We start from the raw sequence: 24,779 nt of genomic DNA, 5'->3' as shown, positions 1-24,779 counted from the left end.
TTAACCTACATGGCTAGAATGTAACAGGACTTTTTACTGACCTGGTTTTTTCTATCATCGATATACAGCTATTGATCGATATATATTGTTATTGAATTATCGTCCAGCCCTAAGTCAGTCATTCACCCATTCACACCCTGACGGTAGTGAGCTATGTTAGTGGTGCCATACATCGGCACCACCGGGCCCTCTGACCACTGTCAGCAGGCAATTCAGGTGAAGTGTCTTGCCCAAGGAGACAACAACTGAGAAGGTCGGAGTGGGGGATCGAACCGGCAACCCACCATTTGGTCGAACTCCCTAACTCCTGCGCCACTGTTGCAGCACTGGGTTAAAAGAAAGTCCTCTGACTTTAGTAGGAATCCTTCTACTGAAACGTCTCTAGAGCCTGTACTCCTCAGCTTGGAAAACACTTTGAGTAGGACTTTGATGACGTGACTGTGTGTTTGTTGCAGTATGCCCCATGCCAGTCCCGGGGCTGTGCAGTAGATCCCAGGGCTCAGTATTCTACTGCCGCCAGTCTCAATGAAAAGGTAAGTTTGAACTACTTTTGTTTTACTCTGACGGGTCATGGAAAAGCAGTCCAGTGTTTTGGTGTGATTCTTCATGGATTATGATATTTAGGCTAGAGCAAGGCTCTGTAAACTTGGCCCAAAGTTTACAGAGCCCCTCCATCCTGTTATCCATTGTAACGTGGTTAGTGTATGTCCTGTTTGGTTCTAGAGGTAAACTGTCGAACTGGTGTTAAAACCGAATGCAGTGTTCGGTTTGTCCCAGCAGTCGGACCTCAGATCTTGGAATAAAGTCTCAACTGAGTTGTGTTTGCAGTTACAAGTTAGAAACCCGGTGGACTTGGCTAATTGTTGTTCTCAGTGACCTGGCTTCCACATGTTGCAGTACCACCCTTTGCTGCTAGCATTTAGTGAGGCTTATGTTTTTCATTTTTCTTTTCTTTGTTTTTCTTTCTTTGTATGTGATGATACTTTAGTATATTGGCAGCATTTTAAGAGTCCTTTAAATCTGTTTTTCACTTCACACCTCACTCCCACCTCTTATAAAAACCTCCCGGAGGACCAAGGCGGCTCAGATTATGCCTCTTTCCACTTGTACATGAAAGCTGGAATGTCCAAACTACAAGCTGAAACAAAAACAGCCCAAGAAGTTGGATTTCCGGATGTTCTAAGGTTTGTAAAGGACCCCAACATGAAGAACCCAACGTGGCTGTCATGCATATCACACATAGAGTATTCATAGCTGCAGTAATAAACTGTTCTTTGGCTCATGTGACTGTTTGTTTGGGTCTGATTTAACCAGTGGCACACAGGATCTATTGTCCTGTCCCATACAGCTGGGACACAGTAAAGCTGGGTGTGACATCATCCCCATATTTACGTTGCAACTATGGGGATGCAGCTTTCTATTCAGCAGATGGTGCTATTGAGCTGTTGATAGGAGATCTAGTTGCTGCAAAACTCTCTGTTTCCATCTTACACATAGGTGAGGTGAAGTGAACGCCTTTTAGGGAAGCTGCTGATGCTGTGTTCAAGTGAGACTACATTAACTGTGTTAATTTATTCTCTTTGTTTATTTTTCCTTCCACAGACCTTTGATAAGATCCTCATTGCCAACAGAGGAGAAATCGCCTGCAGGGTAAGACTCACCATCAGTGTGAATAGTCTGTCTCTCTCTGGACCTTTAGCTCCCTGTCTGGATGTCAGGAGACTTGATGAATAAGTACAGAGGGGGTGGAGAAGGAGTGCTGCATGCCCTTGGAGATGATAGAATGTAACAGTTAGCCTTGCTGACCTCTAAGATACTGCTTTTCATCAGTAGGTAGGCTACTGTAGTGGCCGCAGCCAAGATGCTCATTATCTGCCAGAAGGCAGCTCATTCTTTAACCGCTCTCTTAAATAATAATTAATTGTCGAGTAGATCAGTACAATCAAGTTTCTAAGAATGCACGTTTGCAGTGAACTGTCCTGCTAAAGTCTAAATAAAGTTCTAGGATATGAAATGAATTATTAGTTTTAAAAATGCACTAGAAGATCTACAATAGTCACCCTGAACCTGGAAGGCTCAGGGACTCTGCTTAGTGATAAAAACCTTCACCACACACACTCCGCTGTTTGCCATAAAACCCTTGTTTTAATGTAACTGCATATTAAAACAAACACAACTTAGAAATGTTATCTTTAAAAACTGATGAGCTGCGTGGCTGTTAACCAACACAGACAAAAATCCCTGGTCTCCTCCCTGTCAGCCATATTAATCCACACTTCTCCATGGTAACACAGTTTTTACCCTGTTCTTCCCAATGAGTGTGGCCCATACCTGTCCGGGTGCTTCGTGTGGAGTTCAGCATCTGTATTGACATCTGTGCTTTTTATCCAGGTGATGAAGACCTGCAAGAAGATGGGCATCCAGACTGTAGCTGTCCACAGTGATGTAGACTCCAGTGCTGTGAGTCTTCCTCTGTTTTTATTAAGTATTTGGGGGGTTTACTGTTTCAGTGTCAGCCTGCTTGACATGTTTGTTCTGGATCGCGGTGGTGGATGTCCACACTTTTCTACCATCTGCATTGGATTTGCAGATTCCTGGACAGTGTGGGATTAAAGGGCCAGTTCACTCCTTTTGAACCAACCCTATAGATCAGAGGTTCTCAGACTTTATTTGAAAAGGTTCACATCTGATTTCTAGATAAGGTTGTAGGTCTGGAACATCCAGGGATGAGCAAATCTTGCTGGTTTAACTGTATTAAAACTTAAAATCGAACCATGGGAGGAGACACTTTTTGTAAGGTAAAAGCCCACTGCTCCCCGAGGGGATGGGTTAAGATGCAGAAGTAAATTTCTCCATTGTGAGATCAATAAAGTTCAATTATTATTATTAGTCTTCAAACCCATTATTTTGTTCAAGCTTAGAGTCAACTCTAAAATTTAACTGTTAAATACTTTAGCGAAGAGTTAAATAGGGGTTCTAACAGGGGCCGTGAAAAACTGTTTGAACTACACACTCTTTAAACACGAAGCTTAAAAGCTTTCAGTGTATCCAGTGAATACATTACTTTCCTCTCCATAGTACCAAGTCGGCAAATTACGGTTGGTTTTAATTGGGAGTTTTTTCCAGGTCAATTGACTCTCAGCTGGCCCCACCCACAATCAACCACTGACTTGCTGCCTTTTCATGTCACAGCTCTACTCCACTCGGCTCCAGGACTATTAACTCATGAGTAGGGTTGGTAAACGCCTGCCCCGTAGGGAACATATTGCAGTCATAAAGTGGGCAGAGTCAAGTTAAACCCAGCGAAGTGGGAGCCTGTGGAAAAGGAGCATAGTTCACATCAGCAAGGCTGTCCTGTCCTCAGTCCCTTCTTTAAGCTGGAAACAGAAATCTTTACAGATAAATGCGTCTGTCCCCTTCTGTAGTTGGAATGCTGTTTAATTTCTTGTTCTAAAATGTACCTTATTAAAATAGTTTGGTTTTTCACCTTTCAAGCAAAAGCATTTTAAGTTTTCATCCTTCACAAACCTTAGCTAAAGTCTTTAATAGTTAAATTTGTAAGTTTAAAGACTAATTTAACTTCCAAAGTGTCTCCCTCCTAAACACCAAGGCTACAGTGATGCAGGAAGCTAATTCTCTGAAACAAGCCCAAAACAACAAAGATCAGCATTTTAGCTGTTGAAGGGTCTGACCCGCATCAACTAAACAAGACTTTGTTGAAGCATGTGGATGAAAACTACAATGCTTGATGACATCAGAGGCTCACAGGCTTGGTGCTAAGCCACAGATCTGCTCTTAGATATGAAAAAAGTGATTTTCTGATTTGTTTGTCTGGGTCTCCAGGTTCATGTAAAGATGGCTGACGAAGCCGTCTGTGTCGGCCCTGCTCCTACCAATAAAAGCTACCTGAACATGGAGGCCATCTTGGAGGCCATCAGACACACTGGAGCACAAGCTGTAAGCTCTTAATTTTTGCAACTTTTCTTGCATCATGTAATATCAAGGATGTTTCGTCTCTGAAAGACTCAGGGTAGCGTGTGTTACCTATTAGCTGTGAATCTTGACTCACTACTGGAATCTAAATTTGGTCCCAAAAAAGCTTAATCTTAATCTTTAACTATAGATTTCCTCTGTTTTAAGGTTCATCCCGGATATGGATTTCTCTCTGAAAACAAGGAGTTTGCAAAGCGCCTGGTGAGTAATAGTGATTGACTCTTTTAGAAAACCTGCTGTTTTTTCCAATTTAAAGAAAAGTCTCTGTACATCTGATAAAGTAGAAGGTTCATCAATGACGCTGTGGTTGAAGCAAAGCCACATCACAAGTTAGTCATTCACAACACATTTCTGTGCATTGTCCTGTCTGCAAGAAAAATTACTTAAAAAAATTGTGTGTGTGTGTATATATATATATATATATATATATATATATATATATATATATATATATATATATATATATATATATATTCACTACTGCATCTTAACCCAAGACTGTGAGAGAGCCGACTCCCTTGGCTGAGAAGCAACCCCACACATGAATGGTTTCAGGATGCTTTACAGTCGGCATGAGACAAGACTGGTGGTAGCGCTCACCTCGTCTTCTCCCAATAAGCCCAAATTGCGCAGTGCAATGGTGACTGCACGTGTTTCTTTAGAGATAACCATGGTTCACAGAAGAGAAACAATGATGCCAAGCACCAGCCTCTTTTTAAAGTGTCCAGTGGTGTCATTCTTACTTAATCATGACAGATTGATCTCCAGCCCTGTCCTCATAACCACCCACACCTGTGTTAATGGAGCAATCACTGAAACCATGTTAGCTGATCCTTTTAAGGCAGGGCTGCAATGACGTTGAAATGTGTTTTGGGGGATAAAGTTCATTTTCTAGGCAAATATTGACTTTGCAATTAATTGCTGTTACGCTGATCACTCTTTATAACATTCTGGAGTAAATGCAAATTGCCATTATAAAAACTGAAGCAGTAGACTTTGTAAATATTACCATTTGAATCATTCTTAATACTTTTGGCCATGGCTGTAGACTCATTGCAAAGAGGTGAAGGAGACTGATTGTGCCAAATAAATTCATCAAGAGACATGGAAAAAATATTGATTCTTTGATGAAAAAAAAAACTAAATTATTTGACATTTGATTGGTAACAGTTTATAAGTTATGACGGATCTCTGCATTTGTAACACATTCAAAAACTATAACCCACATTACGCACATTTCATTACAAAAACAAAACCTGTATTATCGCTGTCTTACCTCTACTTATAAATGAAGTCCATGCAGCGCTCTTTCTGCACAACAATATCGGTCGTTTTCCGGTAAAAGTTCTCTTTATCTTCTTCAGTTTTAAAACTCTCTCAGTCTCAATGGAGCTCACTGCCAGGAAGGAAAGCCTTCCTTGATCAGTCCTGTTCTGGCTTTATGTTTAGAGTCTTTTTAGTGTTTAACTTGTTTAGTATTACTAGCTAATAATACATCCATAACTTGCTGTCACTTTACTGTTTTGGGATGAGCGGTGCCTCTTGAGCGCCCCCTGCCTAGAGGTCAAGGAACTCCCGGCCTCACCTACAACCAGTTCTTAGCCGTTTATGATCGCCCAGCAGCACGAAAACATGTTACCTGCACACAGTTTGATGACTAAAACACAATTCGTAATCCACATACATTAAATTATAGAAAATCGGTTCATAACTGAACAATTGAATTTATGATCTAGAGACATTCAAAGAATGGAAGCCAGCGCAGTTAACATGGGATTGCGCAATCCCAGGGGAGGCCAAGCTCGCTGCGGCCTCACCGGCTTCGCTATCAAGCGCAACCAAGGATTTACATGAAAAATAGCGAAAAGTCTGCGATTTTAAAGAGAATATGATCATAAATGAGGAACTTAGATAAAAAACTAACTTATTACAAATGATTGAGTGAATCACAATTTATATTATGTTATCATTATATATTTTCTTTCTTTCCATGATAACAAGTGAGGCCTGGCCTCACTTGCCTCCCCTGACTGCAACGTCACTGCTATATATATATATATATATATATATATATATATATATATATATATATATATATATATATATATATATATATATATATATATATACCGTTCAAAAGTTTGGGGTCACATTGAAATGTCCGTATTTTTGAAGGAAAAGCACTGTACTTTTCAATGAAGATAACTTTAAACTAGTCTTAACTTTAAAGACATACATTGCTAATGTGGTAAATGACTATTCTAGCCGCAAATGTCTGGTTTTTGGTGCAATATCTACATAGGTGTATAGAGGCCCATTTCCAGCAACTATCACTCCAGTTCTAATAGTACAATGTGTTTGCTCATTGGCTCAGAAGGCTAATTGATGATTAGAAAACCCTTGTGCAATCAAGTTCACACATCTGAAAACAGTTTAGCTCGTTACAGAAGCTACAAAACTGACCTTCCTTTGAGCAGATTGAGTTTCCGGGTCAATTAAACGCTCAAAATGGCCAGAAAAACAGAACTTTCATCTGAAACTCGACAGTCTATTCTTGTTCTTAGAAATGAAGGCTATTCCATGTGAGAAATTGCTAAGAAATTGAAGATTTCCTACAATGGTGTGTACTACTCCCTTCAGAGGACAGCACAAACAGGCTCTAACCAGAGTAGAAAAAGAAGTGGGAGGCCGCGTTGCACAACTGAGCAAGAAGATAAGTACATTAGAGTCTCTAGTTTGAGAAACAGGCGCCTCACAGGTCCCGAACTGGCATCCTCATTAAATAGTACCCGCAGAACACCAGTGTCAACATCTACAGTGAAGAGGCAGCTGCAGGATTCTGGGCTTCAGGGCAGAGTGGCAAAGAAAAAGCCATATCTGAGACTGGCCAATAAAAGAAAAAGATTAAGATGGGCAAAAGAACACAGACATTGGACAGAGGAAGACTGGAAAAAAGTGTTGTGGACAGATGAATCCAAGTTTGAGGTCTTTTGATCACAAAGTTAGATATCTCATGCTTGTGAGACGCAGAACAAATTAAAAGATGCTGGAAGAATGCCTGACGCCATCTGTTAAGCATGGTGGAGGTAATATGATGGTCTGGGGTTGCTTTGGTGCTGGTAAGGTGGGAGATTTGTACAGGGTAAAAGGGATTCTGAATAAGGAAGGCTATCACACCATTTTGCAACGCCATGCCATACCCAGTGGACAGCGCTTGATTGGAGCCAATTTCATCCTACAACAGGACAATGACCCTAAACACACCTCCAAATTGTGCAAGAACTATTTAGAGCAGAAGCAGGCAGCTGGTATTCTATCGGTAATGGAGTGGCCAGCGCAGTCACCAGATCTGAACCCCATTGAGCTGTTGTGGGAGCAGCTTGACCGTATGGTACGCAACAAGTGCCCATCCAACTAATCCAACTTGTGGGAGCTGCTTCTGGAAGCGTGGGGTGCCATTTCTCCAGATTACCTCAACAAATTAACAGCTAGAATGCCAAAGGTCTGCAATGCTGTAATTGCTGCAAATGGAGGATTCTTTGACGAACGCAAAGTTTGATGTAAAAAAATCTTATTTCAAATACAAATCATTATTTCTAACCTTGTGAATGTTTTGACTGTATTTTCTATTCATTTCACAACGTATGGTGGTGAATAAGTGTGACTTTTCATGAAAAACACAAAATTGTTTGGGTGACCCCAAACTTTTCAACCGTAGTATGTGTGTGTGTGTATATATATATATATATATATATATATATATATATATATTTTTTTTTTTTCAAAAAGTATAGCAAGGCATAGCAAACTTAATATATATATATATATATATATATATATATATATATATATATATATATATATATATATATATATATATATATATATATATATATTATTTTCAAAAGTATCGCAAGGCATATTCCACAAACAAAATTTGAGTAATTTAGCATGTATAACAGAAAAAGACAAAAGTTTACAAGAATTTTTTTTTTTTTTTAAAAAAGCAACAGCATCAGAGCATAACCAGAAATTATCGATATATATTGTTTGTTATATTTTTCACCCATGGAGGTTGCCATTTTTTCACCTGCACAATGCATGCTGGGTTGATGACGCCGTTAGGTCCTAATGGATTGGAACCTACAGAGTTAACACAGGAAGGCTAACATTACCCAAGGTATTTATCGTATTGTGTTTGGTGTAAATTTAAACAATGCCACACGGTGTCGCTGCTGGCTGTAATTTCAAAACAAAAGAACACGGCAGAAAAAGTGAGCCAAGTTTATTTGTTAAGATTAAGATGGAAAGGGGGTTTCTACCAGAAGTAGGACATCAATCAACTTGGAGGAGGACAAGGCCACTTTGAACCAAGGTAACCAGGGCTACATCGCGAAGCTAGGATCCCGTCGCGAAGGTCTACCAAAGCCCAGCCTGCAACTTATTCTGGACGAGCTACAATATTTTAGAAGAGAACAATGCACAAGTCAACTCAACTCAACTCAAACTTTATTTATAAAGCACATTTAAAACAACCGGGGTTGACCAAAGTGCTGTACAGAAATCACAGTTTCAGATAAAAACTGAAAGCTAAAATACATAAACACTATGCAAAAAATAAATAAAAATAAAATAAAAACTGACAACTGACTGACATCAAACAAGAAATGCAAGGCCTTAATGAAAGACTGGATGAAGTGGAGGGAAGAATAGATGAAACAGAGATGGCACTACAAGCAGCATCCTGTAAAATAAGAAAACTTAACTTTCAGTCATGAATGCCTCTCCAATTCAAGCAGTACTGGCCTATACAAATTTAGAGTTCATGAAGAACATCCAAAACCCGATTAGAAATTAAATACAGATAATTCAAATGGTGCACTTTTGACCGTGGTTTAGGCCTAACTTAATGGATAACCTTTTTTAAATATTGGATTTCTGAAGGTATAACAACATTTTACTCACTTACAGAAATGAGAAGTTAAGTGACTTCGAAGGCCTGAAAAGGGAGTTCCAGCTTGCAAACTCAGATTTAAATTTTAGATATTTAAAATTACGCAATTATTTTGAACGTAATATTAAACCCAAAACAGATTTCAACAATCCAATATTAAAAATGATTCTGACCGCTTTCAAAAGACTAATGTTAAAGGAGCTATTTCTGGATTATGCAAAGGTTTTCTAAAGGAAAACTCCCACTCTACTGATTATGTTTACCGATAAAAGAAAGCAGCAACATATCACTGACTATGGATGAATGGTTAAACATTTGTTTTTTTTTGAAACTTTATTTTTATTTAGTTTTAACAAGTAAATATACAAATACAGAACACTGCAAAACAAGAGGGCTAGGGCAGGTGACATTCACCAATACCGATATAAAATATTACATTTCCATAACTATTACAAAGTATTAAGTCCAGAATCAGGAACCAAAGAACCAAAAATATGTGAACAGGTAAGAAACCCCATTTTCTCGCTCAGGTGGTGCAGAGTCCCACAAATCACTGTTCATCGCCTCTGACAATAAAGCATTCCCAACGTTTCCAGAGTTTTTCTCCTTTCTCCTTTTTAAGTCGTATTGCAAATGTCAACATCTCCATGTCGTGAATCATATTTATAATATTCACCAGGAGTTTCAAAGAGGGGGGGCCTGGTTGAAGCCAACACTTAGTGACCGCTTTCTTGCTGGCGACCATAATTATATTCAGCAGGTATGTATCCCCTTTGCTAAGTCCCTCAGGGAGCATTCCAAGATACAGAACAGTGAATGACAAGTCCAGATTTATACCCAAAACTTTATATATTAGGCGATGTACATCCTTCCAAAAAGTCTGTAACTCCGTACAGTCCCAAAAAACATGGTAGTGGCCTACCGCAGTCACACCGCACCCCCTCCAGCACGGAAGCTGTAACCCGCCCATCTGAGATCTCTGCTTCGGCGTGATGAAAAATCGGGTTAGATTCTTCCACGTGAAATCGCGCCATATCAGAGAATTTGTGGTCGACAGGGAGCCCCTCCAAATTTGCATCCATGCCTCTGACGTAATTATCATGCCTGCTTCCTTTTCCCATCGCTCTTTTATATAGTCTGTTGAGTTTTTATTCATGGATCTTAAATTTCTATAACATTTGCCCGTAATTCCTCTTATACTTTTACCAGCATATGAATCAATAAAAAGTTGTATTATGCCTGGAATTGTCTCCAGGTCAGAAATTTTCATTTCCTTTCTTAGGAAACTACGGACCTGTAAGTAGCGATAAAAGTCCTCTCTACTCACCTCGTAGGTCTGGCATAGCTCCTCAAATTTCATTAATACCCCGTCTTTAACTATAGTGCAGAATGCGGTGACTCCCTGTCTTGCCCACCTTCTATATTTATGATCTATCGATGCTGGGGGGAAATGCGGGTGATACGCAGGCCAACTCAACAGCCCTATCTGTCTGTGAAGATTAAACTTTCTGACCAACCCTGCCCATACCTTCAAGGAGAAGCTTAGGCACAGATTTTGCAACTGATATACCTGGGACAATCCGTCCAGACAGCCCAGTACTGACTGTGCAGGGAAGTTCAGCAAGGAGAGTTCAATGTCTTTCCATTTAGCCTCATAAGCCGGGCTACACCAGCGTACCAGGGGTCCACACTGGGCCGACATGTAATAATCCGCCAGGTGGGGTAGACCCATACCCCCCCCATCCCTAGGCAGCTGCAGGGTCGAGTATCTCACTCTTGGCCTTTTATTGTTCCAAATAAACCTTGAGAGGTGTTTATCCCATTCCCTAAATTGTTTTACTGGGACCTCCACAGGGAGTGCGTGAAATATATACAGTATTCTCGGGAGGACATTTATCTTTATTGCACGGATTCTGTTACCAATGTCTAGGGGAAGCAGGCTCCATCTGGCCAGGTCCTCATATATTTTCTTATTTATGCATTTGTAATTAACGTCATATAATTGAGTTAAATCTTTTGTTAATATGATCCCCAAGTATTCCACTTGTGATTGATTCCAATTAAATTGGTAGCTATTTATTAACCGTTTCGATGGGCTAAAATTGAAAGTCAAAATTTTAGTTTTTTGCATATTAAGTTTATATCCGGAAAGTTTGCCGTATGATTCCAGAATATCCATGAGCACTGGAGTACCAGATTCAGGGCTTTTAATTATTACTAAAAGATCATCCGCATATAGACATATCTTGCTCTCCACACTCCCTATCGTCACCCCCCTCCAAACCAGACTCCTCCCTAACAACCTGAGCTAGTGGTTCAATAAAAAGATTAAAAAGTAATGGACTTAAGGGGCAACCCTGTCTACATCCTCGTTGTAGTGTTATTTGATTTGAGAGACTTCCGTTAATTTTGATTCTTGCTTTTGGTGAAGAATATATAGTTTTTATGCAGCGAATGAATCCCTCACCAAATCCAAATCTCTTCATTACCTCAAACAAAAATTCCCACCCTACAGTGTCATACGCCTTCTCGGCATCTAAGCTGAAAAGGACTGCACTTGATTTTTCTTTGATTATGTGGTCAATAACATGAATGGCCCTCCTTATACAATCATGCGTTTGTCTATTACCAATAAAACCTGTCTGATCCTCATCTATCAAAAAAGGCATCAGGGTACTTAATCTCTTAGCTAGTATTGCAGCATATAGTTTATAGTCTATATTTAACACACTAATTGGTCTATATCCTTTTGGGTCCGTTCTGTCCTTCCCCACCTTTGGTATGACTGAAATAAAAGCCTCTTGCCATGACGGTGGGAGAGAGCCCCCTCCCAGAGTGTAATTAAAGGAGGCCTTCAATAGTGGGGCAACAGAATCCTTCATAGCCTTATACCACTCAGGAGGAAACCCATCACAGCCTGGTGATTTGCCGGTCTTAAGATGTGATATCCCCCAGTCAACTTCCCCAGCTGATATTTCTGCCATCAACTTGTCATTTTGGTCTTTTCCTAAAGATGGGAGATCCAATGAGTTAAGGAATTTTTGAGTTATTTGATTATCCATTTTGTCCGGCTGTGTATATAGGGATGCATAATACCCTTCAAATACGTTCTGAATTTCATCAAGTTTATTCGATATATTGTTAGTCCTTGGGTTTCGAATCTTATAAATCGTGTTTTCCGCTTGTTGCTTCCTAAGCCTCCACGACAGCACCTTAGCAGCTCTAGGTCCTGCATCATAATATCTTTGTCTCATATATTTAAGTTTTTTTTCTATTTCTTCACTTAAAATTTTGTGGATCTCCTGTTTAATAGGCCTCATGTCCTCCAGTAAGGATGGGCTCTTATTAATCGAATGCTGCTGCTCCAATCTTTTCAGGTTTTCCTGCAAGTCTGTTAACTTCTTCATTCTACTCTTCTTCAAATTCGAACATTTTGCAATTATTTTACCCCTCATATATGCCTTAGCCGCATCCCACAGAATTGCAGGGCTAACTGTACCGTTGTCATTGAATTCTAAATACCTTTTAAATTCTTCTGTCATTTCAGTTTTGAATGCAGCGTTATTTAGTAAGCTTGTGTTAAGCCTCCATAGAGTATTTTTAGCATGCCTAATCAAATTAATTTTCATACTTAGACCAGAATGATCAGAGATGTCTCTTTGGCCTATTATACAATCTTTTACTCTGTGAAGGTCTCTATTAAACATAAAAAAATAGTCAATTCTTGTATGCACATTATGCCTAGCAGAGTAAAAAGTAAATTCCCGGTCATGTTTTTGCAAATATCTCCATACATCTATAAGTCCCAATTCTTGAATAAGTTTTTTAAATTGCTTTTCTAAGTGAGTCCTTCTTCGTTCTCTGCTAGTTGTATCCATCTTTGGATTTAGGAGTAAGTTAAAATCTCCTGCACATATACATGTGCCACTTGCTTCCGTGGCCACAAGACTAAGTACTTCCTTAAAAAAATCCACCTCACTACCAGGAGGTGCATATATATTACATAAAGTGACCTCTTCCTGCTCCAATCTCCCCTTCACCAACACAAATCTTCCCTCTTTATCTATGTGTTCTGAAATAAGATCAAATCTGATATTGTTGGATATTAGAATAGCCACCCCTCTTTTTTTCCCCGATCTGTGGGAAGCAAAATATGTCTTTCTATAACCCAATTTCTTAAGTTTCTCATGTTCATCATTAGATAAATGTGTCTCCTGTAAAAAGCCAATACCCACCTGCTCTCGCTTAAGCTTTGAAATAATCTTACTTCTTTTTATGGGATTCTTTATACCATTCACATTCAAAGTCAATACATTATGGGACATATCCTCCAGACATCAACATGTTTTTACCCACCTGTAAACCAACACTCCCAGCCCTCAGAACACACAACAACCAAAAATACTTGGAAAGAAAACTTAACATAACAATGAACAGGTCTTCCCAAATAAGAGGAACCCTTATCCCTCCTGTTGTAGGGGAAACTGCCACTACGTGGGGCCCCTACTTAGTTGCCTACTTAAAGAAAGGAAACTGAAAAAGCTAATCTAAGAGTCACCTGCATCGATCTTTCATCATCCTGGGAGGGAGTCATAGTCCCCACCATATTCCTGTGCAGAACCGATCACCCAGAGCTTTTAAGTAGTACTGATCAGCCAGCCCGAGGGGCTAGCTGTTGGGCGGCCGAAGTTTCCTCGGTAGGGAGAAGAAAAAAGATTACTCATCAACAGCGACGTCCTCTCCGCCCGGTCGCTGGAAAGCCCTCAGCTTTTCCCTTGCATTCTCTCGCAGGCCCGGCGCGCTCCCTCCGCGTCGCGGTCCAACCACATCCACCGGTAGAAGGTTGTCGATCATCTCCGCCGTGATGACTTTAGGTCTGTTTGCGCACACCGGTCCCACTGTAAATCCGCGTCTCCGCAGGTCCAGGGCTGCCTCCTCCGCGCTGTTGTAGATGGTCATGCCGGAGTCGAAGTGCACACGCATTTTAGTCAGCGGGGTTTGGAACCGAATAGCATTTTCCTTGAGCGCCTTCTTAACTGGAGCATATTCTCTCCTCTTCAGCTGTATACTTTCGGCATAATCATGGTCGAAGAATATGCGTTTTTCCTGTATATGTATAGGCTTTCTCCACGCCGCGCGGAGGACTTGTTCTTTAACATTAAATTTCAGGAAGCGAACCACCGTGGATCTAGGTGGGGCACCAACCGGGGGCTGCGCGCTCAACGCTCTGTGGGCTCTCTCTATCCCCAGGCTCTTCTCGCTGCCTAAATCCAAGCCGTCCCCGAGTTCAGTTTTAAGCATGTTTTCCACGTACCTCAGCATCGAGGTACCCTCCGCATTTTCAGGAATGCCGTATATCCGCAGATTATTCCGGCGTGAGCGCCCTTCCAAATCCGTAACTTTCTCCCGGAGCAATTTCTGTTCACTCAGCAACTGGACAATAGCATCTCTCACTCCACAGTCCCATCTCTCTTCCTTCGCCATGCCTTTCTCAATCTCTCCAAGGCGCTTAGCTAGCTCCTCTGTCTTGTTGATAGCGGTGCTAACCTGTTGATTTATTTCAGACGTCATTTCGTTCAAGAGGTCTTTCATTTCTTCTTTCACGCTCATTTTCACTTGCGCTAACTCCTTTCTCAGTTCTAATTTGAGGTCTCGCATGCCGTCCGCCACTACTTCACCCACCACCTGCCTCAGTGAGCTAATTGTAACAGGCAAGGTCTCATCCGCCATCTTCTCTCCTTCTTCGACCGGATGGGTTCCGCAAACTTTGCTTTCATGTCGTGCTTCTGGATTCCGAGACTGGACTCGTCCCTTCTTGCTTTTATCCCCGCTCATTCTTCTTGAGAAAAAGTAACTTTTGACGAGTCAGTACCTTGAATTAGGGGGTCTTTTGTAGCTATCGATGCAGAGCCTCTGTTTTATGCTGCCTACCTGGTCGCCATTACCCGGAAGTCCCCAATGGTTAAACATTTGTGTATCCCAGCGGACAATTACGTGAGTTTAATTGGAAATATCTGATTCGTTTTTTTTCTATAACCCCAAAGCAAAAAGCACATTATAACCCAAGAGGTGCTAATTGTTGGAGGCTGTGTGGTGTTCAGGGGGCGAGCCATTGGCATGGTCTTTGGGAATGCCCAAAAATAAAACCATTTGGAAAGAGCTCAAGACAAATCAGCCACATCTTGACCCAGTTTTCTTGCTTAAAAATCGGTGCATCACTAAAAATATTAGTTTGATTTGCTCAGTGTGTCGTTTGCCCCTTAGATGATGCTTTCAGTATGGCATGTAGGGAGCCTTACCTCACCTGCTGAAAAATAACAGCTATACCAGGATTCTGTCATCGACTATATGATTCCAAAGCAGCTTCTAGAGAGGGTTTCTCCATTAGGATTGATCATTTTACCCTGCATTAGTGTTTTGATTGATCTGTCTGAGTGACTAAAGCTCTTCTCGGCCCTTGCTCATTACTTTGCAGACACACTGAACGTATTAAGTTTGCTGATGATACAACTTGGATACTCTGGGTTATCTAAGTGTTGGCATGATGTTTAATCTATTTTTTCACTTTGTACATTCAGTAATTTTCTATTGTAAATATTTTTATTTTTTTTATTTTTCACTAGGTTGCAGATGGGGTAACATTCATTGGGCCAGACACCCATGCAATACAAGCTATGGGGGATAAAATTGAGAGCAAGCTGATTGCCAAGGCTGCAAAGGTGAACACCATCCCAGGATTTGATGGAGTCGTCAAGGTAGGTCACTCATTGTCCAAAATAGCCCCAACTTTATAAAGTGGGTTTCTGTGACATGAGACCAGAGACTTCCTTTATTATAAGGTTTATGCCCATTCCCCGGTATATTGTTATAGATTCTATTGGGTTGTCTTATGTTTAAAGGTTTTATATCATGCTTTTTTTAAGCCTTCCAAAGTCAACTACAGGCATACATATGAGGAAACACCACCTTTGGCACTAAGTATTAATTTGTCAACAAATATTAGTTATCTACTGGTATTATTTTTCCAACCCTGAGGGAAGACGCCTTCACTGTGGCATCGCCTCTCCCAATAAGGGTTGTCCTAGAGCTGCAGCAGCATGGTATTAAAAAAGCAGCTGCTGTTGCTGTGCAGATTAGGTGCTGAAAGAGCCACTTCGTCTTTGAGCAGAAATGATCGTACTTTGCCTCACATCACCGCTCATTGGGCATATTGTTTACTAGGCAGGGGTAGCACAGTCAATGTAGGGACTTCCTGGAGGGGTGGTAATGACTGTTCCACGTAGACCCAGACATGGCCACTTATTTATCCATCCATCCATTTTCTAACATGTCTATCCCTATTGGGGTCGTGAGGGGTGCTGGTGCACATCTCCAACTGTCAGTTGGTGAAAGGCAGGGTACACCCTGGACAGGTCGCCAGTCTATCGCAGGGCACTTATTTATTTTTATTTTGTTTATTTATTTAAAAGGGGACAGTACATATTAATGAACATACATATCATATGTAAATATGCCAGATTGTAGCCATTGGCTAATTTCCATCTGTAGTCCCTGGACAGGTTGATGTTAACATTAAATTTATAAAGACACATACATTACAATCAGGCAAGACAGAAACAGTACGTTAGGGTCACTCACAGCAGCAAACTACCACAAAATAGACTCAGAACGAAGACAGACAGGATCAATTATGCCTTAATATACTCAAGAGTACTTGAAGCATTTTCTTGAACTTTGCAATAGCCCAAAATTGTGAAATATATTGCACATACCATAAAGTGCAATATGTATTGCCCTAAGTGTTGATCTGAGTTCTTATAAAATATGCTCACAAGTTTGAGTTGACCTTAACCATTCCTTAAGATAATTCTTGAATGTTGTACAGCCTGAAGTCTCGCTTACAAAAGTTGCCAGACTATTCCATTGCACACAGCCCTTGTATGAAAGAACATTTTGAGCAAATGCAGTTTTTCTCACAGGCACTTCACAATCTTCTCTACTCATGGCTATGGTGATGCTGTCATCCTATATCTAATGTAGTCCTTCAGCAGTGGTGGAGCCAGCCACTTGTTTTCCAGGACATGGAGGGATTTCTGCTCAGAGTGCTGAATTCACAAGGATTACTCAGAGATGCATGAATCAAACAAAATACCACCTTTGGGCATAATTTTAATGAAGGAATAGCATCATCATATAGTTAAAAGCTAAAAAAAAAAAATAGATTTTGCATAATACAGGCCCTTTAACAAATTTAACAAATAATTGCAAGAGCATAATTTCGCGTTGGGTAGTTTTAGGTTTGTTCTGTCCTCTCTGTGTCAGTAGGAATCTAGTTTAGCAAAATTAGGAAGCATTTCAGGGGGGGGTTTCTTTCATAGGGGGGCGACCAAGTGGCCAAACAATGAATGGTTCAAAGCTGATTCTGAATATAAGATTGCAGACAATTGTTTGTTTTAAGTGTGTTCTTAGAGACTTCCGATATAAAACTTAAATGTACGTAATTGGAAAATAATCATATTTTAATAGAAATTTGGCAGATGCTGTTCAGTTTTAAAGTTCGTAGGTCTAAATAATTCAGTTTACTTGTATAGCAGCAATTCACAACAAATATTGTCTTAAGGGACTTTACAAAAAAATCAATCAATCAATTTTAAAAGCACTTCCATCCATATGTGATGATGTAAATCATTTAAAAGCAAGAACAAAAAAAGTAAAACGTTGGAGCAGAGCCCAACAATGATAAGCCGCCAATATGTGTTACAATTAGATAATTTATTCTTAATGTCACATGGAGGCAGTGTAATTCTTTATGCATCTGATAAATTTCCATTTTAACTTGCTGGGCTGACTCCCCTCTGTTTCTCTTTACCTCTAAGCAGCTTGTTTTTTTTAAAGAGGTTGTTTAAAAACAGAAACATTTTAACAATGTCTTCCAACCATGTAATATTCCTGGTTTATAAAAGTGATGTATTAATCCAGGTGGCATATCTGTCTCAGTGCTCTGCATGCTGGTCATGGCAGATGGTAGCGTTGCTCTTGTGGTGGTATTTTAGTGGAGAAAAAACTTTCTGTTTTGACAAATATGAGCTAAGGGATCCCACCCAGATATTGAGTCAGTTCACACCTCTACTTGCGGTTGAAAATTTTGCTGTGGTTTATCTTTGCTAACCAAGCTCCATGACTCTCTGGCCAACAGACTGCAGAGGAAGCTGTGAAGATTGCTCAACAAATAGGTAAGTCATCACTTTTCTCCCTGAAACACCGTACCATCTTCTGATACTGTTCAAGGAATTTAGCTGTACATTGCCCACATCTGGCATGCATGGAAGAAGAGACGATACTTAAGCACATATTAGAAAGGACTTTTGAAGGAGTGTCCAACAGAAATACTGATGGTTTGTAGCAAGAGTCTCAGCCTCAGCCTACGCTCCAGGCTGATCGAGTTCTGAAAATCTTCCTCGATGTGTTTGGGGCTTTAGACCTTCCCAGATAATACTGAAGGCAGGAAACTAAATGTATTTTAAGGATGAATCTTGCGGACATTCCTGTAAAATGGAGACTTAACAAAGCTAAGGCATGAAAAGACGGCACACATGTTCTATATGTTAATACAGGAGTTAAATCAGTTCACCCGTTTATGTAGTTCTATCTAAATCATTCCAGTCCATCCAGACCAATTCAGTCCCCAGCTCAGTTCAGTTCAATAAGGATCAACCACTGCTGTTTAACAAGTGCTCTGTTTCACTTTCACTGTGAAAAGCAGTTCTTCTGCTGTCTACTCTACTTTTTACATGTAGCTAAGCTTACCTACAGATAAATATGTGCATGAACAAAGCAGTCATGGCTGAGAAAGACTTGTTCCTCAGGATCAGTGAGACAGTGGGCTCTTTTTGCCACACAGTGACACAGACACCAGTCCAGAGTTTCCAATGGAATTGAATGGTTTCTGTTACTGAAGCAGGTTTAAGATGGCTCCTGAAACTGTAAAATGATTAATGACAGACCTTTGTTTTGTTACAAGGCTATCCTGTGATGATCAAAGCGTCTGCAGGAGGAGGAGGGAAAGGAATGAGGATAGCGTGGAACGACGAGGAGACTAGGTATTGTTCTGTTCTGATAAGGTCCTGATTGTGCATCAGGGTTTAACACCCCTTGGCTAAATAATGGAGGAAATCTCTAAGCATGATGAGGGGAGCCAGCTGCTGCTTCTGCATGTTCTACTCAGACAGCTTCAGCTACTGTAGTTCAAGACCATTACTGTTCAGACTGACACTGCAGCTTTTCTTCATTTACTTTGTGAAACGTATTGGTACTTCTAACCTGTACGGGTTCTTCCTCTATATCTGCTTTTTTAACGGGCTGATTGTGAATTGTAATTAAAACATACTTCTTTTATTTTGTTCTTTTGACTTTTATTGACCTTTATTTAAACAGTTTACTGACAGCAGATATGGTTGGCAGAGAGCAAAGGTCCACAGGCCTGGACTCGACCGAGGACGGCCACATTAATTGAAACATTCTTATAGTGGACCTTTTTATTTTAAGTACACCAAACTTTTAAAATATTGTATACACACATCACCAAGCCTTTTTGTCATGTAATCATTTCCTCACTCACAAAGCCACTGTCTCAGTGTCCTCTCTCTAGGAAGCTCTGCTCAGAAATCCAGACTGCCTCATTAGGCTCACAAACTAAAGGCCATTTAGGAGGATTTAAAGGCAGTATAACTTAACCTGTTGTGTCAAATGTTCCAGTGTGACCCCAGTCCCCAGTTTCCTGGTCCTGTGGGCTGCACCTCGTGAAGGATAGTCTCCAAACACTTAGTAGGGATGCGTTCGGGGCTTTGGGATGGATTTAAGAACCCATGGTTGGCCTGTTTATGCATTGCTTATTTAGTTTTTATTTGTGTTTTTGATCATTGTCTTCTCGGAATACGGAGTTTTGTCGAAGTTTCAACAATCTGAACCAAACATCCATCCATCCTATGTCTAAAGCTTATCCCAGTTCGGGTCGTGGGGGCAACAGGTTTAGGAGGTGATCCAGCCTTATGGTGTTTAGGAAGTCAGATAGAGAAAATCAGTCTGTTTGTTCTTTGCACACTTCCTGATCATCCAGAGTCATTTTTCTTTCGATTCCCAGCCCAGCAGTAGTGTTCCTACTGAGTGACCAATCAAAAGTTAGGATTTGAACTGATAATATATTACCTCCCTAAACCAATAAGGTGTGGCTGGCAGGTATTTACTCACCATCTTCCCAAAGATTGCAGTGTTACTTAGAGATGCTCAGCATATTGAATCAATCAGTCATTGATTTAAGTAGCCCTTAGCCCAATTAAAAACACACAGAAATAAACAAAAAGTATAGAACCATAACAACAGGCAATAAAAGATTAAAAGTCAGGATATAATCCCAGGGTGCTACTTGCAATTAAAAGCCAGCATGGATAAATGGAGATAGAGGTTTAATTTGAAAAGACTGAAATCAGCTGAATCACATTCAGTATTCAGTTCCTCTAAAAGTTCTCATCCAGGTTTTCAAATGTTTTCACTTCTACTTTTGGTACTTCTTTCTCTTACTACTCACCTTTTCCAAGGCCTTTGTTTTTATTTACTTCAGTTAAAATTCCAACATTTCTTCGTGTTTCTGTGAACACATGTACTTGCACAAACATACAGGTGGAGATGCTACTTAAAGTACTGTTTTTACAGTTGGACTAATGCTAGTAATACTGTATGTTTTACCCTACAGGGAAGGTTTCCGTTTCTCATCCCAGGAAGCAGCATCCAGCTTTGGAGATGATAGGCTGCTGATTGAGAAGTACATAGACAACCCCAGACACATAGAGATTCAGGTATGAAGCCGTTACCTACACATGGTTTACTGGTGACAGCTTTCCTTCTGTGATCTTACCATGGTATTGTGCTCTGCTGAGTTTTCACTGAAGTTCCAGGGCTGCTGAGAAGATGTGAGCTCAACTCCAGCTCTTCCCCCAACACAACTCATGTCCTTTCACAAGTCAGATTCAGATTTCTACTTTATTATGTCCAAAAGGAAATTCGCCTTCAAAGGCTGTTCCAACACTTCCAAAAACAGGCATTACAATTAAAGGAGTAGACATGAAAAGTATTGTAACTAAGCATTGGAAGATTGGTAGTTGCTATAAGTTTCAAGACATTGTTATATTTCCCTGTATCTACAACTAGAGAGGAGGGATGTGAAATATGAACGTAGGCAATGATGACAGTTGTGGCTTTGCAGGTAAGAGCAGTGTTAATGAGGACAGACCGGGAGTTTGGATACCATGAGTTATCTGCTGACAGTGTTTAATGATGTCTGTGGTGTGATGATTAAAGTTCAGTTTGTTCTCAGGTTTGATCTAAGGCTGTGACTGAGTCCTGGTTAGAGAGTAGAGCGAGCACGGCAGTGTCATCTGAATATCTGAAGTAGCTATCTGGCATTCGTTTACATAAGGAGTGTTAAGGAAGGGGCTGAGAACACACCCTTGTGGTGCACCTGTACTAATGATGGTGATGAAGAGCTGTGGTTGAGCCACGTGTGACAGCCTGAGGTCTGTCGCCGAGAAAGCTGCGTATGAAGCAGGTGAGAGGAGATGAGTTATGGAGACGGTGAAGTTTACTGATCAGTAAACTTCACCGTCTCCATAACTCACTGAAGCCATGCTGCCTACCAGTCTGTGAAGGGCTGATTGGTTGCGTGTTGTGGTCAATGTGATGTAAAAGTTATGTTGGTTGTATATGGGCTGTGTTTATATACATTTTGTTTTAATGTTTCTATAAACTAGAGCCACATTCAACCAGTCACAGTCATAAACAAACCGATCAACAAGCCAGATCTGTAGGGAACTTGGGTTTAAATGCCTTAAGAGCAAAAACAACACTAACAAGATGGAGAGATGATTAGTGGTTTTAACTTCCCCTGTCAGCGGGTCATAATATTATGCCTAATTTGTATATAATCCCGCACATTAATTATATTTCTGTTGTGTTAAAAGTAAATATGCAAATAAGTGTTTATTAACGGCTTTTTGTTTTTGCACCTAAACTATGAGGAGACCTGTTTCTTAACTGTACGCCAGGATCTGTGGACAGGCAAGAAATCAGCACTTTAAATTCTCCTGTTTTCCATATGACAGTAATTCATCTGAAGTGAATCTTATTTAGACATGAGAGGGTTGTTGTTGTCAATTTTCTGTTTGTTTTCTAGAAATTTGTGTTGTGCTACCTGAACAAAACTTTACCAGATATGCATGGTTTTACCTGTTCTATGCAGGTTCTAGACAAGGTTATAATGGATTCAAAGTGCAGCAGAACATCTTTTTGTTGTAGGTGTTGGCTGATAAACATGGCAATGCCCTGTGGCTTAATGAGAGGGAGTGCTCAATCCAGAGGAGGAACCAGAAGGTGGTGGAGGAGGCTCCCAGGTCAGTAAGACTCTTTCTACAACAACAAAGGGCTGCAGTCATCATGTCCAACACTGCTGGATCGGTTTTAGAACCAGTGCTGGGGTCAAACATGCTCTAACAACCAGTGGGTTTTCCAGTGCACATCTAGAACTTTCTATTGCTTCAGGTCTTTTTTAATCAGTCATTCAACATCATTTTATTGCTTGATTCTATATTCTGTGGGTTCTGTATTCTAACCATGGTTTACAGTGTTTGGCTCATGCTGTGCACATTGAATATGGCAACATTCACTGCAGCTGACGGCAATAGAGATACCACAAAAGGCAGAAATATGAAGGAAATGTTGATCTAAAGATCTTAGAGTTTATGTCGAAACATTTATATACCCTGGTTTGTAATTACTATCTTTAAATAAACTCTAAACTACCTCATATTTTAATGTAGCAGTTGCAGTGTTGTCCACCAAAATTTAAATCCCAAGTCGTAACCAGGTCTTTACACTGGACCACAGAGTTGGTACTGTTCTGACAGGGATTCTGTGCTTTAGGGCTTCAAATGCACATAATGCCTCTGCCTCCAAATATATTCTGGAGCTATGTTTTTGCTTTTGAATTTTAAGAAAATAAAATTAACAGCATAGCAAGACATGGGAAAACATGTCTTGCTGTCTTATGGAAGACAGCATAACATGGGAAAAATGGCGGTACTGCGATTAGTTGCAATGGTTCTTAAGCTCCCAGAACGTCCAGCAGAAGAACTCCAGAGCTCCTCAGGCTCCTCTGGTCATCCTTTAGCCACTTAGGCCAGTTTTTCAGAATCAAACATGAAGGTTGAAAACAGAAAATGCAATGATTGCATCTGTTTTGCTACAGCTTATGGGTTCGATATGAATGTATTCGTACATGGACTGATTCAACTGAACTGAAAGGTCCTGTGGGTCCTGTTCCCTCCTCAGTACCTTCTTAGACCCAGACACACGGCGGGCCATGGGGGAGCAGGCGGTGCAGCTGGCCAAAGCTGTGAAGTACTCCTCTGCTGGTACCGTGGAGTTCCTGGTGGACTCTAAGAAAAACTTCTATTTCCTGGAGATGAACACGCGACTTCAGGTGAGCCAGCGGATCAGGGAGGGCCCAGTGTTCAGGTTTCAGGAAGCATTAGCTTTAGGTTAAAGCTGAGATTTGCTATTTAGCGGAGACACTCTGCTTAGGCACTATGGACTTAAAATCTAGTCACAACATGCTCTGATGCTCGCTGCAGTGAGCATAAAAAGAATGAAATATTCATCCCATTTGGCAGTAAATCTGAGTGCATTCAGTCAGAGGCTCATAAACACAAGCATTGGTCTAAGAATTAAACCATCAATCACAGGCATCTTTGCTGTACTCTTTATAGCAAGTTACATTACACAGTAACTCAGTTCAATCATACCTTCAAAAATATTCATATTTATTGATGTTCTCATAGACTTAAAAGTGGTAAATAGAATTTAAACAGCACAACTATCAATTGAGATAAACAGGAAATGGAACTCATCAGAGTTTGTCGATGCAACAATAAATGCGCTTTTATCGGGATCACATTTGTCAATGACAATTACTGGAAGACAGAACCCTGGACAGAACACCAGTCCGTCACATGGGAACAGACACATGTACACATTCATTTTGATGGACTGTGGAAGGAAGCTGGAGTACCCGGAGAAACCCACACGCACAGAACATGTAAACTCCAGGAGAAAGACTCCAGTCTGGGACTCCAGGACCTGCTTGTTTCAAGGCAGCAGTCCTAACACCTGCTGCAACGTGCAGCCTCTGTCTTAAATCTGATCAAGATTGTTTTAAAAGATTAAAGACACCCAGAGATCATGACAGTGAATCCAACTTTTAGTTTTTGGGAATTCTTGCTAAATCCTTCCGGCCTTTTTTACCCAGTCACTGTGACTGTCCAGCTGAATCAATGTGAACAGTAGTGATGGGTCGATGAGGCGTCATGAAACGTTTCGACACATTGCAACTCTGTGCCGATACTGTGTCACTGAATACTGACACCTGCTGGACCTTAAAAATCCCTACAGGCAACCTGGTTGACAGAGTTAACTGACACTGATTTGATGACCAAGTATACACAATACAATTTAAATCATTGTATGTTGCATTGTATTATTTTATATTTTCATTTGAATTAAACATATATTTGATTTTTTTTAGATACAGTCAATGAATAATGTGAAGGAGGATGCTTGTGGACTGGCTTTTTTATTTTTTACAAATGGTGGATCGGGCGCTGTGTTTAGTTACCTGACTGATATCATCTGTTCTTAAATCGGAAATGCTGAGTATGACAAAGGGAGGAAGAACTACTCAGAGTAGCAGCTTTCTACTAAGTGTAGATCAGCCGTTTTTTTCTGA

The 24,779-nt window shown here is 40.4% G+C and overlaps 1 protein-coding gene across 1 annotated transcript in view; it reads left to right on the top strand.

Moving 5' to 3' along the window:
• The window catches only part of pcca (propionyl-CoA carboxylase subunit alpha), a 38,821-nt gene that overhangs the window by 944 nt on the left and 13,098 nt on the right, over positions 1-24,779 (top strand). The window contains exons 2-12 of the mRNA XM_012850342.3: positions 456-533; positions 1,603-1,650; positions 2,392-2,460; positions 3,844-3,957; positions 4,141-4,194; positions 15,571-15,702; positions 18,144-18,180; positions 18,969-19,047; positions 20,697-20,799; positions 22,295-22,389; positions 23,327-23,477. Of these exons, the coding sequence (XP_012705796.2) occupies positions 456-533; positions 1,603-1,650; positions 2,392-2,460; positions 3,844-3,957; positions 4,141-4,194; positions 15,571-15,702; positions 18,144-18,180; positions 18,969-19,047; positions 20,697-20,799; positions 22,295-22,389; positions 23,327-23,477 (960 nt within the window). The remainder of the gene's footprint in view (positions 1-455; positions 534-1,602; positions 1,651-2,391; positions 2,461-3,843; positions 3,958-4,140; positions 4,195-15,570; positions 15,703-18,143; positions 18,181-18,968; positions 19,048-20,696; positions 20,800-22,294; positions 22,390-23,326; positions 23,478-24,779) is intronic.

This window comes from Fundulus heteroclitus, unplaced genomic scaffold (assembly GCF_011125445.2).
Source record: "Fundulus heteroclitus isolate FHET01 unplaced genomic scaffold, MU-UCD_Fhet_4.1 scaffold_37, whole genome shotgun sequence".
NCBI lineage: Eukaryota > Metazoa > Chordata > Actinopteri > Cyprinodontiformes > Fundulidae > Fundulus > Fundulus heteroclitus.
Note: the sequence above shows the minus strand (reverse complement) of the source record. Positions and strands in the feature narration are given on the sequence as shown.